The 17,430-nt window shown below is 38.9% G+C and overlaps 1 protein-coding gene across 1 annotated transcript in view; it reads left to right on the top strand.

Annotated features, from left to right (window-relative positions):
• The window catches only part of SSBP2 (single stranded DNA binding protein 2), a gene marked incomplete at its 5' end in the record, with an annotated part of 243,120 nt that overhangs the window by 8,169 nt on the left and 217,521 nt on the right, over nucleotides 1-17,430 (top strand). Inside the window, one exon of the mRNA XM_025193504.1 lies at nucleotides 1,036-1,120. Within this exon, the coding sequence (XP_025049289.1) occupies nucleotides 1,036-1,120 (85 nt within the window). The remainder of the gene's footprint in view (nucleotides 1-1,035; nucleotides 1,121-17,430) is intronic.

Genomic DNA, 17,430 nt, shown 5'->3' with positions numbered 1-17,430 from the left:
CCAGACAAAGTGACATTTTCATCACGTGTACATGTTAATGGTGTCAGGTGTACAAGTGCCCAAAGGATAAAGGTAGAGGTGAGATAGTAGTTCCACATGAATATAAGAAAGGATGGAAATTTTATACTTGTGTCAAGTGGCACAGTCTCTACCAAACTTTTTAGAGCTTCGTTTCTGAAATTCTATAAAGAAATGCTGCTCCTTATGTCTCATGACCTGTGCGTTCAGCTTTAATTTTGATTGCCTGCAACAGAGTTTCACTGGCCTGAGTAAAATTTTCCTAACCTATGAAGTATTGTGCTATGCAGATGAGCAAAAGGTAAATCAAAGGAATTTCAGTGTAGTTCCATAAGGACACAGATAAACTTCTGTTTTAATTTATTCTTCCAGAAGTTTTCCTGTACAGTAGACAAGTTGATTTCCAGAGCCTTGAGTTTAAGAGCTTCAGTTTTCCTGCCATGATAAAATACTCAATACTATTTCTGAATATTGTTCATTTTTCAGTTAATGCTGGTTAACAAAACTAAAAGGTCAAAAGTCTGTGGGGCCCAGTCTGTGGGCCCAATCTGGACTGCGACTTGAAGACTAGTCTCGTGCCACTTATCTCAGGGCTGGATGAGTTTGACATCTCTATTTTACAGGATTATGCAAAGGCAACAAATTAACTTGTAACAGTTGCTGCACACTTTTGAGAAGCTCTCCCTCCAGTTGTAAAACAGCCAAAATATATGGTTTTGTATATTCTAAATTCCAGCAGTTCTGGTGTGCTTAGATTACAGCATAGTGGTATTAAAGGGACAAAGTATCAGAAGCTTTGGGAAAGTATTATCAGAGGATACTTTCTTACCATACAGGGGCGTTATGAGGATTAATTCTATCGATCAGTGTAGAAGTCTGAGATTTTTGGATGAAGGTGTAAGGTGATTTTTATATAGTGTGTGTGAGTGTGCGTGTGCGTGTGCGTGTATAAAGAGAGAAATATAAAACATAATAATTTCCTTTCTGGTTCCATAACTTATTATTTTCCACTTGTAGTGTATTTTGGGATCTATACTGTGCAGCTCCAGAAAGACGAGAGACATGTGAACATTCAAGTGAAGCTAAAGCCTTTCATGATTATGTAAGTTTACTGAATTTTGTTTATTTTATATATGATTATTTTAAGGAATGATTTATGTCTGGGTGGGTTGTAAATCAAAGAAGTGTATACCTGTCTATACACCCTGCTTCATTCAAGTACTCTGATTTGTTTTCCATTGATGCTTCAGAATTAGATTGTTTTTTGGGAATTTGCATCCCTAAAGAAGGTAAAATCCTCATAATGTCCTTGCTCCTTTTAAAAGAACATATCTTGTCACAATAATGGACATTAAGAAGTGAGTTAAACAAAAAAGACCAAATTATCAGGCCCATGGGAGGAAAAAGGAGAAAAAGAAGGCTTAGGCCAATTTCCTAGTTCTTTGATTTAGTCTGACAACTTAAAGTGGTCTCAGAAATGATCGAAATTGCTTTACTTCTCAGTGGCCTGAGAAAGCTGTTCCAGTGACTTGGAATAGCCAGAATATAGTAAGATGTCCTAGGAGGGCTGTAGCAGGACCAAAAATCTGGTCTATGGTGTTTGTTTTAAGGTTGAGTTTCTTCAGTTTGTTTGCTGATTTCAATTAACTTTTGTATGGAACAACATCTTCTGCAATAAATATGAAGTAGACTGCTTTACAGATAGTTTAATTTGCATAATTTGGCAAGTTAAATGAATCGGCAGAGCAATTGCAAAGTATTGAGCCTTTAGTCTCTGTGTTGTCTGAAGAATCCTACATGTTGACCCAAAATGTCATCAACAAGTGACTTGGTGTCTTAAGAGTATGTGAATTAGTGGTGATCTTGATTCCATTCCTTGTTAACAGGAAAATGTACCACAAAACCATCAGCACCACAGTTAGTGCTAACTGTTATCCCCTGCAAAAAAGACTAGGAACATTGTATCAACTCTTTAAAATATCCTTCTGGTTAGGACTGAGGCTATTTGGCTGAGTAGCATACATTTTGTGCAGTGGTTGGTTGTTGTGCGGAGGAATTGTTGTGTGTTAATTTTTCTTCAAGGCTACCAGTCCTGCACTTCCATGAGCAATTAAACAAAATGTAGAGAGGGATGACAAAAATAAAACTTAAATAAATACCACCTAGGTGAGGTTGTATCAACTGACTTTTCCTTCTGAGAGACTTTTTTTAAAGCTACTGAAAGTAGATCACATTTCTATAACTTAGCTTCTTGTTTAGTTTTTAGCACATGATTATTTAATAGTACAATATTTTGATAAATTTGTGGTTTCATTTAACACTTCTTAGTTGAGAAATATTTAATCCGTCTGTAGGAAAGATTGCATTTCTGATGATTATGACTGCAGGGAAGAAAGAACAGTGAAATAAATGTAGAGAGATAAGAGTCCCCCAGAGTCACAGTCTGATCATAGCAAGATATTAGACAGTAATAACATAAAGAATGTGCCAAAATGAAGTTTAGAAACTCTAAAAATTGTTTTGAAATAATTTTAAAATGAAGTTTGTTGTTAGAAATACTGTCAATAAATATAATACTTGGAAATGGAAAGTGGGTTGTCTTAAGACCTTTAAAATCATAAGTTGACTGTTCAGTCTAAGTTTTGCAATAATTTATGGAGGATTTCAGTGGATGAATCAAAATAATATCTAAAAATTGTTTTTAATTTTAGCATTACCTTTAGATTGTTATAAAATCTATTATACTGGGTTTGTTATTTAGTTTTATAGTTCATTTTGTTTTGTCTGTTGTTCATTGTGTCTTCATTAAAAAAAGATACAATCAAATTAAGTTTTTGTATGAAGCAAATATGTACTTGCGTGGACTCCCTAAATTACTATGAATAGGCTGGTCTAAAGTAAGATGAAAAATGGAGAAGTGGTGTATATGATATGCTCCTTTGTTTTCATCATCCTGTAAAAGGCAGGACAATCATGTGATCTTCCATATCAACCAGGTTTAAAGCAATTTTTTTAAAAATTGAGGGATGATAGTATTACTTTTTAAAGTTTTACTACATTTAAAAAACACTGTTTTCTGGTAATCACATTTGAATTGGCAAGATAAAATAATTGGAGGTAAACTGTTGAATGGTGCTAGTTTATAAGTGCATTTATGTATTACTGCTACTACTTGCTTTGGGGTGCAGTGGCAGTGATTGAAACATCTTGCTATGGCACTCATGGGGTTAATTTATACCCCGCCCTGGATTTGTGCAAATGGCTTCCCCCAATATAGTAGTAAATGGGTACTGACCATTCAGACTGAGGAGGCAGAGTCATCAGAGAATGATGCTAGCCGTTGACTACAGAGACTGGTGTGCATTAAACATTAGCCCAATTAGTTGTTTGACTTGACGTTACCTGCTATGAACTTCTCTATCTCATGATGTGTAATGGGGTAATTGTTTTTAAAGGTTTTTCTAACTTGCTGTCACTGGGATGTGTGCTGTCTTTAATGTGATAGAATGTGATATGCTATTCCATTTTTTTTTTTTTTGCGAAAATCAAAATAGATTGTCAGTAGGCATGACTATGACCTCTCACAGTATTAATACTATCCTTTGGTTTCATCTGTATTTTTACCTAATGTAATCAACTAGACTATGGTAAACTTGTTTTTGAAATATAACGTCTACTTTTAGGATCTAAGTTCTCTCAAATGCATTTTACATTCATATTGAAGCATATGGAAATAGTATGGTGGTAAAATTCAGTCTAATATAATACTACAAAAGTCAAATACAAATGTTTTTAAAGGCTCTCTGAAGTCCGCACCACTGAGAATTTTGTCCTTGACTTCAGTGGGTCCAGGATTTTACCATAAATATTAGAATTCTAGTCTGTGGTTGAATTTAAAGGCTTGGATAATATCAAACCCCATATCTGGATTTAACAATAGGCATTCAGTTATGCAACATGTCTATTTTATGTGGTAATATCAAAAACCTTTAACTGTCACAGACAAAAAAATCCACAGGAGTCTAATCTATTAATTCACATGTAGTGAAAGGAGTTTTTATTTAGTCTGTGCCGTCTTAGTTAAAGAATTTTTTTTCCATTTAAGGTAAGAATATCCTTTTTTCATAAAATCCATCATTAATAACATGGCCAGGTACAGGTGTTACACTTTTACCAGTATAAGTGATTGGAAACCAGTCTATACCCATAACAGAACAGAAGTTCAGCATACAGAGACTGGTTTTAAAATGGTGAAAACTGGTCTAAGATGCCCGCCCCCCTTCCGCCTCAGACCATGCCAGAACAAGAAATGTAAAACCTGCCAACACATCTCCAACACTCTCACAATAACTACACGCCACAACAGAACCTCACCTTTCCTGGATCTTAGACCTGCGCCTCCAGAAATGGAATATATCTCGTCCAGTGCACTAAATGCCTTGATGGAAAATATGTAGGAGAAACCAAACAACAACTGCATACCAGAATGAATGAACACCGTAAATCTATCAAAGACAAAAATACCCAATTACCTGTGGGTGCACACTTCTCACAGGACAACCACTCTCTCTCCAGTCTCTCAGTTCTACTCCTCAAAGGGAATGTACAAAACACCTTTTGTAGATGAACCTATGAACTTCACTTCATAAATCTACTGGATACAAAAAATCATGGACTAAATATAGACATTGGATTTATGGCACATCATAACCTGCCTAACATCTGATAACCCCAGGTAACCTGTCTGCATTTTACCAGCTATGTTCTATCCTTAGTTCAACATTCCCCCTCCTGTGCCATCCCCCCAACCTGTCTAACACCTATTGTTTCCCATTCCCTCTGATCCTCACTGCCATGCATTTGCATTTTTACAGACCTGCACTTTGCATTTTGGTTTCTGTTCCACCCAGGAGAGTACACAAAACACCAACAGACTCTCCCTATGCCTGAAGAAGGACTTTTATATCTGAAAGCTTGCAAGGAACAATTTTTCCAACTATTTAGTTGGTTTAATAAAAGATATCACATTGGTACAAATAACCTTGTCTATGTCCCTAGACCAAGATGGCTACAACCAACAGCCCTCATTCTTTTAATTGAAATTTGAGATTCTGAAGTGTAATTCTGCAGCTAGGTGTGGCTTCTGTGGCCATAGAATATAATCAGGTATCTGCTTATCCTACACAAGGCTTTGTCTAATAATGGTATAAGTAATCTCTGCCAAGAGTGATACTTCCTTCTATTCTCAGAAGTGATGCTTCCTTAGAAGAAATCTGCAAAAGTGACATGGGGTCCTTTGAATACAAGGACACCAGTATTTTGTAGACTCAGCTTCTGACAGAATTATTTTTGAAAAGTACTTCCAGGATATTGGAAGGAAAGAATGCTACACAGACTGACACTGTCCCCTTGCAGAACAGTTCAAGATTAAATGATAATCATCATAATCAGTAATTTGCATAATCAGTACTACTACTGTTGCCCTTTTGTTCACATGCATCTCTTTCCATGCAGTCACTATTAAAACACTGCACTTTATGTATAAAAGTTGTTCAGTTTAAATTTGAGTAAGGCTCCTTTCTTCTTCTGGATCAATTCCACTCTAAGTAGATGTCCAACCTCCCAGCTTTAAGTATGCGTTAAGGTAAATTGGGGGATATTCTTGGATTGAGAAACTAACAGGAAGTTAAAGAAATCTAGGTTTTGCTAAGAAATAATTTAGATTTATGGGGGACTCATTCCTACTCACATATGATACACATGAAAACCCATGTAGTTAAAGACTGTCCTTGTATATTAGACAAATAGCATTAACAGTTAAGAAATTCTCTTTGATATAGTATTCCCTTCTTTAAATTAACTTTGTTACCAACTGATGTGCCTTTGGATTATTTACAAAGATAACTAAACATTCAATTTAATAGGTTAAAGGTTAAGAAATGTTATTAGCAATGCCTGATAGAATGTATAGATTAATGTTTTGTTTAAGAGACCAAACTTATCTCCTCAAGGTAGTAAACTGTTTAACAAAATATGGGAAAAGTTTGGAAATAATACCAAGAATTCTAACTATAAAACAGATAGCAGTGGCATGACAACAGATAACCTCAAGAGATGCTCAAGAGATCCTAAGAAGAGGGCCACACCTCCTGCTACACAGGAAGGCAGAAACCCCTGCAGTCCATACCATAGGGTAAAATTCCTTCCTGAGCCAAATATGGTGATGAGTCTAACCCTAAGCAGAGGGGCAAGACCCTCAGCCCCAGAACCTCCAAATTTTAAATCCCAGAAGGAACACTGGCACACCCTAGTCAAAATTCCCAGCCTGGCTGCTGCCAATACTCAATGCCTCTGAGGAAGGCTTAAAAAAAATCCTTGATGCATGTAGCAGCAGGGTAGGGAGGAATCTCCTCCGAGCCCTATACGGCAACCAGCAAAGCCCAGAAGCTGTAGTAAATCTATGCTGGCTGCTTGTGATCAGCCTTTCCTTCTTCAGATGCTTTCAAATAGAGTTCCTTAGGATATGCTCCAGTAACTCTGCAGGTATTAAGATGGATCTGTAATTCTCTGGGTCTTCCTTTTTGCCTTTTTTGTTTTTGGAAGGCGGGAGACTTAAGAGAACACAGGGATGGGAGACTTAGGAGAATGTGGAGGTTAGGAATTAATAGCCTTCTGCTTGCCATGGTTTGTGCACTTCCCTGTGAAGTGTGAAATGTAGGTTCAATTCCCCTGATGCTCAAGCGGGAATTAACCCTGGCTTCTAGCCCCAGAGTTATTGGGGCAATGTAGGGCTGACCACACCAACCATTTTTTCTTTTTGAATCTTTGTTTCATCCATAAAAACAAATTCACGTTCAGTCTTGCTTGAACCAAAGATTTTTTTTGATTTTCGGTTCTGTAGCTAAACAGCACACCACCCTATTCAGAAGATGCCTCTCTGACAATAATATGCAAGTCAGTACTACAGTGATTTAAAGAATATGTTAAATGATGGTATTCCAGTAATCCCATCTGTGTTCCTTTTAGGCTCCCTGTTAACTGTACTTGTCTTTAGCTTTATAAAAAGTAAAATTGAAAGTAAGAACCTTATTGCTACACAGATCTGCCAAGCACAGATCTTGTAATAAGCTCTGTTATCTGGTTAATACTTTCAAGTGACTCATTTTAGACTTGTTTAGAGTGTGCCCAGAAAAACGGAAGACCTATAACATCCATCTGCTATCTAGTTCAATGAAAGATGAATCTTGATGATCTCAAACTGGGGAAGAGGTGGTGAAAAATGAGGAGGAATACCAAGCATAGCTCCTGAGGAAACATGCATATCTGTGGTTAAATAAAACTATCATATTTAAACATTTCATTAAATATGAAAAATGCATTTTACAATAAAAGTGAGAAAGAAGGGGAAATATGTTTAATTTGAACAAAAATTATTATTTAATACAATAAATAATTGCTCTAACATGCAGAATCTTGTTTTACTTTGTTAACGTTCGTGTGTCTATATCAAATCTGCTCTAAGAATTGAGTCCTAAAGTCAATAGTTCCTACATTGATATTATACCAGGCAATGCAGAATTTATTACTTAATTTACTTAAATCAAGGGTGGGCAAAATACGGCCATTCCATCCAGCCTGCGAGGTCCCTAAAACATTCAGAAAATTAATATTTATCTGCCCTTGGTTCCTGTCAAATATGACAAAAAGTCTTTTTTTTTTCCTAAAAAAAGTCTAAAAAAAGTTCTAAAAAAGTCTTTTAATTTTTTTCTTAAACTAGAGACCAGGTTTCATGCTTGAGTTCTGTTCTGTAACTTTTCTGAACATTCCTGTTCAAATGGATCTTTTCTGATTGTCTTTGATATTTGGTATATGAAATTTCCCAAGAAAAAATATGCAGAAATTTCTATTTTTGAAAAAGAAGTAAAATTATGATCAGGAGTGATCCCTATGATTGCCCACTATACAATTTTCTTTGTGTCCCAACAGTTTGTTGTGTTTTGTATGTTTTACAGTACTTTTACAGTTCTACCGAATTTTATTACATATGCATCGATTCACCATTTTCTAAATTTCGTTATCAGTTATTTCAATATTTCTTTGTTTCATGATTTTCTTCCCCCTTTGTTGCTGTGAAGGATTTTTTGGTAGATGTGGGGAACGATGAATCACCAGAGGATTACCCTGGCCTCTCAGAGATCAGATGCAGCTGCTGGTCTTGGCTTCCTCTCCTTTAGGATAGTTTACTTATTCCTAGTTGGATAGCTTAATTTAGCAAATTCAGTAACTGCCCTCCTCCCTTTCAGAGTAAACATCATTCAAAATAAACAGTATTTCCAACCACGTATTTTTTGCCCTCATTGGATGACACCCATCCCTTGAAGATCTGAGGAATTTTCTCCCTTCCTTGATGCTGGAGTATGGGGGAAAGAAGGGACTTCCTTCCCCCTTTTTGGGACACAGTTTATCTGAGCCTCAAAACAGGAAGGTACTAATCAATTAGTACCCCAGGACCTCTATACTCCTGTCGGCCATGACCTCTTTCTACACTCTGTTGATCACTTATCTCCTGTGACTGAGCTATTTTTTGTTCTTTGCTTAACACTATTAATTCTTGAATTCTTCAGAATCATTCATTCATTATTAGTTCTCTGTACCCCCAGCAATATGGACCTGACACTTTGAAACAGAAGTTCATAAAACTTTTTGCTCCCAAAAGTGTCTTAGCTTTCTGTTCTTTGGATTCATTACATGTCTTCTTTTACAGGTTCTCTCTCTTCCCTGATCTTTCCTTTCCTAGGGAAAAGACAGCTGAGTTCTTTTATGTCCCTGAATTCTTTTCCAGCATTCATTGCTGGCAAGCCTATGATTCCCAAGGTCTGTCTGAAAAAAAATCAGTATTGCAAACTATCATGCTTTTTATTGCAAGTCTCCTGATAGTTGGTGTGTTTCTTGAAGCCAGAGTTTCTTGAATCATGTAACTAGGGGAGAACATCACCTTTCATCTTTAAAAAAAATAAGTTTCTATCCCTCTTTGCTGCAGAAAAAGGCTTCCATACATGATCCAAATGCATGCTAGCTTAAAAAAAAATAGCAGACATGTAAAAAGAATCTAATATGTATTATTTTTAAGAATTTATAATATTTAATATTTTTAACATTTTGTTATAGGGGGATAATTTTTTAATGTTTGGGTTGAATGATATTGAATATATCCCAGAATGGCTTGCTCTGGGCATGAAACTGGGAATGGGTTATACTGGTACTAGACTGGCGATAGCTGCACCATGGCATATGCAATTACTTTATGTTAATAAATTGCAAATCTCATATGAGACCCCTCAGATGTGTTTTCCATATTTTTTCATACTTTCAGAATTTTATCGATTTTGATCAATATCCTTTTTATAATCATAAATAATACAATTAATTAACATTGTGTATATTTTGCATAAAGCAATTAAACCCTTTGGAAAGGGATAGTGTACACAGCTGACCAAAAAGCAGGATTTTCAGCTTGCAGGAAACTGTCTTTTAAATCCAGTTTCTTAGTAGGGCTTCAGGGAGAAGGAAGCCTTACTAGGGCTTCCCTCCCACCCATTTTGGATCCACAGCCTGGAATCTTGTCCATCTTTTATACAATAGTCAGCTGGCTAGCGCACTCATCCAGGAAGTGTGACAGACCTTAGTATGAGTTCTTTCTTTGTGTGATGTGCCCGCATCCAAGAACTTTGTGACCTGCTCATGCATCCTCTTGTCCTTCTGACCCAATAAATCTTGCATTCCTTTCTGCATCATGGCAAAACTTTATCAGGAGAAATCCAGAATTTCCACATTCAGGGAATTTCATAGCCTAGTGGTTTGGGCACTCTCCTGGGAGGTGGGTTTGAATCCTCTCAGGCTTAGGAGAGACTTGTGCCTGAGTCTTCCATATCCAAGTAAGAGCTCTAAGCGTTAGTCTTACTGTAAAAAGTGGAGGTGCTGGTACTACTCCCACTATTTTAATAGAAATCAGTGAATATCACTGCATTTTATGAAGATCCCCATTCTGTGTGTGTTTCTTAGGCCAGCTCTGAAAGTAAGCATGATGGAGCTCCTTAGAGGAGTTTGGGAAAATTGCTTAATTTTAGAATATCAAGTGTACTTATGTATGAACTAGATGCTTATTGCTTGGTTTTACAAAGACTGTGGCACTTCTATGCAGAAACAATGTTGGGAGCATGGGGAATCAGAAGGTAAAAAAGTAAGGCAGCTCTGAAGTTTAGGCCTGCAGTATTAGGTAGCAGCTGAGCCAGGGCTTTCAGGATCATAATATTGTATTTAAATACCTAAATGTCTAAGTCTTTTTTTTTTTTTTTGGTTGCTAATACAGAGAAACTTCAGCTTCCAATCTACAGGAGTCTTTTCACTGCCACTCAGCGGTAGCTGGATATAGTCCATGTTCTGTAGGTTAAGTGAATGCTGTTAGTATTGTTAGGAGTGACGGGCATAACATTTCCTCCACCTTCATAAATGCACCTTTTGAAGGCATCTTCTTAGTAGGCCTATTGTGCTGTTTTTTTAACTTGTCCATTTTTCAAAATACAGAATAAACCAGTCTTTAGCTGAGCGGCAGTGCAACATCTTTTAACTATCCTAGCCATTCTGTTCTGGTGAACCAGCAGGGAAATGATATTAACAAGATTCCTGTTCTCCAGTTATTGGAGAGTATGATTCTTGTGCAACTCAGTTCCTCCTGATTCACAGAACAGGGTTGGCAATAGGAGCAAAGGATGTCAGTATCATGGTCCAGCCAGGTGCTAAGATAATATTAGAACTATATTTAAAAGACTGCTGCAACTTTTGGTTTTTTATAGCAAAGGTCTTTTTAATTTGTTTACATATGTAAGGTGTGCAGAATTACTGATAACTGGAGATTGTAAACAGTAGGTACTTGAGCCCTGTTGACCCTAGCATTAAGATCCACATATGGGTGCCTGAAGTTAGGCTTCTAAGTCCCATGTTTGGTACCCAAAGAAAGTATCTTGATTTTCAGAAGCACTGAACATTTCGTAGCTCCAGTGAAGTCAAAGGAGTGTCTAGAGTGTTCAGGCACTCACTAGAAAATAATGTCCTTCACATTTTGAAACGTTTGAATTTGTTTTTGTTTGTTCAAACAGATTTTAAAACTTTTTGAAATGTTTGTTGAGTTGTACAAGCAGATTTTAGGGTTGGATTTCTGTACTAAGAACTGTATGTTTGTAAGGAGAAGGATTTGGAGAGCCTTTTTCTACCTTTTTCAAACAAAAGGTTTTCTAACGTAATAGATGAACTGTTGGGAAATTGGTAAATAAGTTTAATTTAGACTTGGTCCAAAAAAGTCTAAAGAATGCTCAAGTCTGATGTAAGTCCAATGAATGCTCAAGAGTAGGGAGAAAACTGAAGCATGGAAATGGAGCCTCTTTATTATAATACAATATTGTTTGTAAATGCTTGTTTTCAGAATTTGTTGTTAGTCTGTTCATATTTTTCAGAAATCTGGACTTGGTAGAATACAAAGAAATATCTTAAGAAATATAGGCTAGGTACAGACATTCAGTTTCTACTGGGAGAATCACTGTTCTACTGATAGAAACCAGAAGTGTGCAGATGTTCAGGTTCTCTCTCCCAGGGCAAAAATGGCCACTCTGGGAGGAAAATACCCTGGGAACCACCAGAGTTAAATCACTCTGAGGAGAGTTTCTCCCAGAAGACGGAACACTTTCCCATGGCTTAACTTGTCCTAGGGACCAGGAGGAGTGAAGCTGGGAGAAGGGCTCTTTAGCTTTCTGAGAATGGGGTCACTCTGGCCTTGGGCAGCAATTGTTCCCCTTCTCCCAGAGATCAGGGGACTCCCTGACTCCTTTCCCAAACCAGATATCCCCCAGTTTTAGGAAGAGGGCAAGGGCTTTGCCAGCTCCTGCCATCTCCCCCTTGTTGCCCCAGCCAGTCAGCTGAGCAATGAAGCGGTGATTTAAAAGTTGGCAACCAGGAGTGGTACTCTGGGAAAGTCTCCCCAACCTGCGTTTCACTGATTCAGCTGAAGTCACCCCAGAGGAGTGCATGGAGTGTGGCTACACAGGAGAGTACCCCCTCCTGCCAGTCAGCTGGGATGGGGGAGCATCATTGGGCAGAGGAGGGCAGAGGGTAACCCTCCTAGGGTTGTCTGTGGCAACTTCTGCTATTCAGCAGTTGCCAACTGCCACTTAACAGCCTACCTCTTTCTCAGGCAGAGAAGAGGGCAGACTGTCAATTAATGGACTCCCCTAAACGCTGGGTTAACCCAGGCAGCAGCCCTCTAGTGCCCTTGGCTGGAGAGCTTGCCTGTGAAGTTCTCCAGTTCTGTGAGGCTAGAGAAACATCTATACAGTCCAGCTCCTGGGCTGGTTTTCTCCTGGAAGAAATTTCTTCCACTGAAAATAAATGCCTTTTCCTTTAGCCAGAAGAAGAAATATGCAGATAGAAGGAAAATAATTAACACTTACATAAATACCTATGTGCATGTCCTTGCTTTTAGGTTTTTCACTGCTCTTGAGCAGCCTTTTGAACTTAGATCAGACTCCAAGGAGTTCAGGACCCACCCTGTTTTATACATAGTTTCTCCTCCAAATCACAGATTCTCTTCCAAGCACCCAGTTTCTTTCTCCATAGGTCCCACAGTTAAACTTGGATCTTTCTACTTTGAAGCATACTTGTCTGTTTCGCTTCCCTGTCCAAGGTTCCCGTGTCTCTAGATCCCTTCCCAGAGTTCTCAGACTGATTTTTGAGATGTAGAGTTAGCACTTCATCTCCTTGGTCTGGTTCTGGAGGTAATGCTCTAAATTCTGGCTCTCCTGATAGACTGTTTCCCTAGTCTTCTGACATTCCATTGTTCTAAGAAGCTCCCTCTGAGTGACCTGCTATTGTTCCAGATCTGGGAGATGCATGAAGTAGCCTGAATGGCTATCTTTTCTCACACAGTGAGATATCCAATAATACAGTCATTTTATAATGACTGCGAGAAAAAAAATCTACATAAACAGATTACCCAAAACATTATACCTAGGTATAATCTAGTACTGTATAAATACACAAATAATTTGCTCTGAAGCAGCTGAAAATATAAGTTGCTTGACACAAACTGACAGAGGCAAAGAATTAGAAAAGTAAATCACCAATTTTTTTTCCCTCTACTCTTTATACCCTATACCATCTACCTCTTTCTCCAATACACACTTTCATTGTAACCAAAATTCCTGTAGAGCATAGACAGTTCCTTAAAAACTGAACTCTGTACCCATTTTACATATACCGCTTCACCAGGGTGTTTTTTTAATGTAGCACCACTGACTGTGGGTATCTGGTGAAGTAGTTGGTTTTGGCATTAATAGGAGGAAAAAAATAAAATACTGTGCATATAATGTATGGTAATTTTAATAATAATAATGTTTTTATTTGAGGTAAAGTAAAATATGTATTCTTAGCTTAACTTTCATTTCCTTTCTTAAAGGTGAATTTGTTTCAGATATATGTGGGGCAATATTTATTGCTTCACAAAAAAAATTTTTGTGCCCTTTTAAATTTTTAATCATTACTTAAGGTTGGGGCAGAATGAGGTGGAAAATGTGGGTGATGGAAAGGTAGCTGATGACTCAGCATTTTACATTTGCAGATGTTCTTGAGTCCTTGTCTGAGCAGGTAAGCATGAACATTTCTCTGTTGTGGAGATAATCTGTATAACAGCATAAATCGTGATAGAGGTTTTATATTTACTAAGCCCCTAGCCATAGCAAGTTAGCCATGAATGCATCCTTACTTGTCAGCTGACCAGGTTGGTGTGCATCTGGCTGCTTTGTGTGTATGCAGCTCATAAAGTTTCAATTATAATAGGCATAGGAATTAAGATGGCCCATAAACCCAGTTTTTTTTTAAAGCACATATGCCAAATATGCTCATTATTCATCCTTTGTATCAGTTCTGTGCAGACAGATAATATTTTTGGAGGTGTAATGGTAAAATAAGGAAAGAACTGCTCATCCATGGCCCAAATTCAGAATTCCTGCTTAGTTTCTTTTCATGGATTAAAAAAAACAAACAAACTATATAGACATTTCAAAGAACATAAAAACTGAACGTATGTGAAATTTCAAACGAATTTATCACCTTTTTAAGGGGAAAGCCAGGCTTTTGTGCCATATCTAAAGTCTATTTTAGAATGCAGACCTAACTAATTAATCTTTACTAGGAACGTCCATAAAAATTACATACAAAAATGCTATATGAATGTTCAGGTTGTAAATTCAGAAGTCATGATACACTATTGTGGATGATACTAAGTTGTGGGGAAAAAACAGTCACACTAGGGGAGAGGATGTGGATCCAAACGGACCTGGACAAGCTGAAGATGTGGGCGGAGTGCAACCAGATGCAGTTCAGTAAGGATAAATGCAGAGTGCTTCATCTGGAGAGAAGTAACCAGCAACATCTGTATAGGTTAGAAGGAGATGTCCTGGCCAGCACAATGGGTGAAAGGGACCTCAGGGTTATGGTTGATCGCAAGGATAAACATGAGCCACCAATGAGATGCTGTAGTCAATAGAGCTGGGATGCACTAGCTGATGTGTCATGGATAGGGCCAAGGAAATGATACTTCCTCTCTGCTCAGCATTGGTGATACCCCAGCTGGAGTACTGTGTCCAGTTCTGGGTTCTGTTCTTCAAAAAAGATGTGGCAAATCTTGAAAGGGTCCAGAAAAGGGCCACAAGAATGATTAAGGGCCTGGAGGACACAACTTATGAGGAAAGACTAAGGAATCTGGGACTGTTCAGCTTGGGGAAGAGAAGACTGGGGGTGGGGGAGGGATTTGGTGGCTATCTATAAGTATGTAAGGGGTGAATATCAGGAGCTGGGAGAAGAACTGTTCACTAGGGTGCCCCAGGAGAGGACAAGAAGCAGTGGCCATAAACTGTTAAGAGGATGGTTTCAGGTTGGAAGTAAGGAAGAACTTTATGGTAAGGTTGACCAGAATCTGGGATAGAGTTCCCAAGGAGGTGCTGTAGTCCCCAGTCTTGGAAATCATCAAGAGGAGACTACATGATCTTTTGAGGTCCCTTCCAGGCCCTAAATTTCTATGGTTCTATGATTCTGTTATGAATTTTATAATATTTTACTTATTTGTTTAATAAGTTTGTTCTGGTTTAAAGTTCATATAATTAATTGAACAGATCATTAATGTATGGTGGAATCAGAATGAGTAATCAGCTTAATAATGGAGTGTTTCAAGTAACTTTTTAAAAAGTCATTTCTTAAAATACCAATTTGTGATTTATCTTTTTTTTTTTAAATCACAAAAAAAAATTAAATAATTGTCATTGATTTAAAAAGCTGCCATTTATTTCTAAAGTGGAAAAAGATCCTAGTAACATATCTTACAAGATGTTCTGTGAGCTGAATTCTTTTCAAAACTCTTTTATTTTTTCCTATTCTGTCTACCTTTTAAATTTGAAAATAAAAATAAAAACTTCATGGGCACATCTACTCATCTACTATGCAGTCATTTAATACTTGCTTCAGTAGTAACCATTGTTACTGTGCAGTCCCAGTGGCGCATGGGCCATTTCCAACCCTGCTATGCAGTAGTGTCGGCATCATGGTTTATGCCTGCTGACACTACAGCTACATAGCTTCTCGTGTAGATACGTCCCATGTCTTTGAAATTATTTTCTTCTAAGGACAAAAGTTTTAACTTAATTCACCGTGCAGTTGAATTTGCCGTTGATAGCACTGTGTTCTGATTGTCCTGGTTTTTTATTTCACTCGTGCTCAAATTTGGCCCTCTGTTGTGACAAAGAATGTTTTATCCCAGTGCCCTACTAGTTGATCAGAAATAACCAAATAGGATAAAGGTAAAAAGTATTCAATACTTACATTATCCCAAAATTAACTTCCTATTATTTTAAAAGCCTATGTCATACAAAATATACTTTAAAAAACTTAGCCAAAAATCACACCATATACAGTTTAAAAATTAGCCCTTTAATATCACTGTAACTGGGGCTCATTAAGGTAGTCTTCCTCCCCCTGGCAACTGGTCCTGGCCTGTTGGCCCTCCCCTCATCCCAAAGTGCCTACCTGCCTTTTTCTTGCCATGACTTGATGGCATGGACATTAGTTAATAGGCCCTCCATTTTGTAGGAGAGGAGCCACTTTAGATAACTTTCTCTATGTGTGCATTCTTGATCCACCCTTATCCTGTGGTCCCATGGCCTCTCTGCTCCCAGCAGCCCGGCAGGTTGAACTCTCTCAATTTTGGGTTCCTTGGTGTAACAGGCGCCTGCTCTGGGCCGATCTAAACGTGGTCTGCATACCTGTTCTTGGGCCAGCTGCCTGCCTTCTCTCCTGCCATGCCTTGTTGTTAATTGATTAATTGATGTTAATTAGTGGGAGGCTGCCCATTTACTGCCCCGATGCCAGGGGGCGCTATCTGCGGCTCCTTTCTTCCCCTACACCGCAGCCCAAGCCTCGCAGATGGTACCAACGTTGTTCGTCCGGGCCTTGTAATTTAGCCCCCCTCGTCCTCACTGGGCCTTCTGCAGCCCCGTATCATTCTGTGCCTCACTGGGCTCTCGGGCTCTCCGCAGCCCTGTCTCTCAACTGGGCCTCACTGGGCACTTGGGCTCTTCGTGGCCCTGTCTCTCAACTGTGCCTCACTGGGTGCTCAGGCTCTCCGCAGCCCTGTCTGGTACTGCACCCTCTCTGGGGCTTCTCAACACTGCTCCCTCTCTTTGGGGCATCTTGCTGCCCCATCTCTGCGCCTGGGGTCGGTGCACCCCGAATGCTGCGCCCTCGCTGGGGCTGGGATCCCCACACTGCTAGGGTCCCGTATGAGGCCTCCTCCTCCCCCTAGTTGCCTCACCCAAACCACCGGTTACAAACAGCAAACACAAAGCATAAGCCCCTAGGCTATAACATAAATCTCGGCCCTCTGGCTCCAACATTCTTCCCACCACACCAGGGGTGTTCCATCTCTCACCAGTATTCAGACCTCTTCTCTTTACTCTCTCCAGTGGAGCTTCTTCTCCCTTAGCTGCCAGCAGAGAACCCCTCCTTGCCATGTGGTTTATATAGGAGCCAGGCCCTGCCCTTCCGGTCAGCTGACCAGGCAGCTGCGAGTCACTAGCTCCCTCCGGTTACCCTAGCAACCAGCGCCTGCGTAGTTACTCTGTCTCTACAAGTAACAGGCACCTTAGTGCCCTGCTACACTTGGGAAGACTGGAACAAATACCTTACTTAGATCAGGCCAGGATGAGTGCCTTGTTTTCTTCATACTGCCTCTTCCTCTTGGCTGACTCATAGAATTTCCTGTAGCCAGTCCCAGTGGGCTCAGCTAGCCTGCAGTCAGTCAGTTCTAGTGGGCTT

Source organism: Alligator sinensis, unplaced genomic scaffold, assembly GCF_000455745.1.
Source record: "Alligator sinensis unplaced genomic scaffold, ASM45574v1 scaffold1491_1, whole genome shotgun sequence".
NCBI lineage: Eukaryota > Metazoa > Chordata > Crocodylia > Alligatoridae > Alligator > Alligator sinensis.
This window is presented reverse-complemented; position numbering and strand designations above follow the sequence as displayed.